This window comes from Hydractinia symbiolongicarpus, chromosome 10 (assembly GCF_029227915.1).
Source record: "Hydractinia symbiolongicarpus strain clone_291-10 chromosome 10, HSymV2.1, whole genome shotgun sequence".
In the NCBI taxonomy this organism is placed as follows: domain Eukaryota; kingdom Metazoa; phylum Cnidaria; class Hydrozoa; order Anthoathecata; family Hydractiniidae; genus Hydractinia; species Hydractinia symbiolongicarpus.
The window spans coordinates 24,543,246-24,545,968 of NC_079884.1; the positions used below are offsets into that span (position 1 = coordinate 24,543,246).

Genomic DNA, 2,723 nt, shown 5'->3' on the forward strand with positions numbered 1-2,723 from the left:
TTAGATGCATAAGAGAGGAAACTAGAAATACCAAAGAAGATCTTTCCTTCAACCCCGTTTTACCTGGATTATTTGTTTTGATAAATCACATTTAAGACAGCATTTAAACAAATTAAATAAATAAATAAAAAAAGATGGCGTTGAAACTTCACCCTTGAGTTATGTTTTCATAAGCAGTTTGCCACTTTACATTCCTTCGTATCACTAAAATATCAAATGAATGAATGAATGAATGAATGAATGAATGAATGAATGAAATTAATTGTGTACTCTTATAGTTAACAATAAACCTGGTTATCACGGAAGAAATAATTACGTCGTTGGGCAAACACCAGTACAGAATTGGAAAGAAAAAATCATTCCTACGAAAAAAAGTAAGACAGATTTTATCAATCCGCACAATCTTTACTACAAATGTTATTCAATATATGTTGCAAAGAAATAATATAGGATAATTATTATCTTCGTGACGTCGTTTCTAGCTAGTTTGTAGTAATCTTTGCTTGTATGTTAGGCGTATTAACGACAGTTAGAACAGTTTTGGCGCAAAAAATATTAGTTCTCGAAATTTTTACTCTGAATATCCCTTACTTTTGGTTACCAAAAAAAAAATCTATCCTCCCCAAATATTTTTTTGAAGAAAATTACCAACACCCCCTTCTCAATAAATAAAAATAACAGTTCTTTTTTTGGTTACTCTTAAAAAGTTTGATCAATATTATTTTAAAAAATACTGCAAAGGAAGGGCGGCGTAGAATGAGTCAGCGGTGTGCCAGAGCAAAAATAAATTAGTATCAGCACGTACTTCTATCAATACCTAACACCATTAAGGCCAATTAATAATGTTGACGAAATGTATACACCGAGCAGAGACACGTGTCTCTGTGTTAAGTTCTAAAAATATAGCTTTTTGCAATATTATAGATCCAACATCAAGTTTAAAAATAACGCAAGCCACAACTACTAAAATCTCACAAGACAGCTCAACAAAAGCAATATCTTCTTCAACATCGAGAATAAATACACAACCAACATCTTTTATGTTGGACATAAAATCAAGTCGACTTATAGATCCAACATCAAGTTTAAAAGTAACACAAGCAACAAATACTAAAATCTCACAAGACAGCTCAACAAAAGCAGCATCTTCTCCAACAACGAGAATAAATACACAACCAACATCATTTATGTTGGACATAAAATCAAGTCATGTTATAGATCCAACTACTCAAATCCAACAATACAGCAGCAGGAAGGCAGCATCTTTAGCACCATCGAAAATGAAATCAAAATTCAAACCTACTGCGATTTCAAATATAAAATCAAGTCATATTACACTTATCAGAACAATAAGAGGAGTATCAACGCAAGAAATTACATCTATTGAACAAACAGCTTCCCTCAGTAAGTCTGAAGTAAGGCAATCAGCAAAAACAAACGAAGGAATGCATACTTCAACTACCCAAGTTGACAAAACAACATCGACAAAACATAAAACGTTAAACACTGTAATAAAATCCACACTGTTACCTTCTGTAAATACCATCATCACTACATCAAAACAACGAATAATGGAGTCTCCAGTTCTGCAAACATCGTCCTTGCCTTTTGTTTCGAGTGTGCAACCGTCCACATCAGTGCCGAACACAGTAACTATAACCATGAAAACGACAATTACTAAAACAATAACCACAACAATAACAGAATGTAAAGCTGTACCAGATTCTGCTGCAATACGTTTCACTGCACTAGCTGGAAACACAACTGCAACATCAATTGCAAACATATTTCCAACGTCAGTCGCAAACATATCTGCTAGTCGAAAAGTAGATATGTTTTCGCTTGTTGTTGCAAATGATTATATGGACGAATCACCACAGAGATTAACATCATCCAGCGCCGGATCCGAAGGTAACTTCTTTTCTTGTATAAATGTGTTACTACAGATCGCCATTCAAACACAGTTCTTCCTATCTCCATACCTATATACATAGTTTTTTTATAAACATTTGATTTTTTGCACTTCTCTCAAAATAGTGTTTAGGAAAAACGTCCGAAAAATTGTTAAGTATTGCTTACCCGGGTAAATAATGTGGACCGAAATGTTTCCTTCCAAATTATTTTGAAATGATGAACACCATTCCAGGACTTTTTGAGATAAACTGAAAGAGCTCTTGGGTCAAGAATGTTAAAACATGTATAATATACGTGTTTTATGTCATAACTTGCTCTTGCGTGTTGAGAAATGAAATTTATTTTACCAAAACGCATAGCCGCAATATTCTCAAGAATTAAATACACAACATCATATTTTTTGAAAGAAAGCGATAGAAAGAAAAGCGAAATACGATTAAAATTAAATATACGTGTTTTATGCATAATTGTTTCATTTGAAGTTTAAATGAGATATTCTGCCTTTCTTTTCGATCTACTTTTCCTGTTTAAGGAGGTTTTTAATTCTTATTGGCCTCTTTAGTGATTGAATGTTTAATGTCAAATTTTCAAGTAGTGACACTGTAAGTTAAAGTTGCAAGACTTTTATCTTTGACCAACTATACTTAGAATTAATACACACCATAGAAATTATTTGCCAATTTTCCACCTTTTATTCGCCCTATGGGATTGTTTTAAATTTAATTTTGTATTGTTTATATAAAAAAGTGTTTATGAAAATTTCGAAGACATTCCTGACACGCTGATTGTTTTTCTAGGTTTATTCATCA

General features: G+C 32.5%; 1 protein-coding gene across 1 annotated transcript; it reads left to right on the top strand.

The window, feature by feature from the left end:
• Positions 1–278: 278 nt before the first annotated feature.
• LOC130662406 (uncharacterized) lies at positions 279–2,035 on the top strand. The gene has a single exon (XM_057461272.1). It carries the CDS (start codon positions 843–845, stop codon positions 1,992–1,994), a length of 1,152 nt encoding a protein of 383 aa, XP_057317255.1. The 5' UTR covers positions 279–842; the 3' UTR covers positions 1,995–2,035.
• The last annotated feature ends 688 nt before the right edge of the window (positions 2,036–2,723 follow it).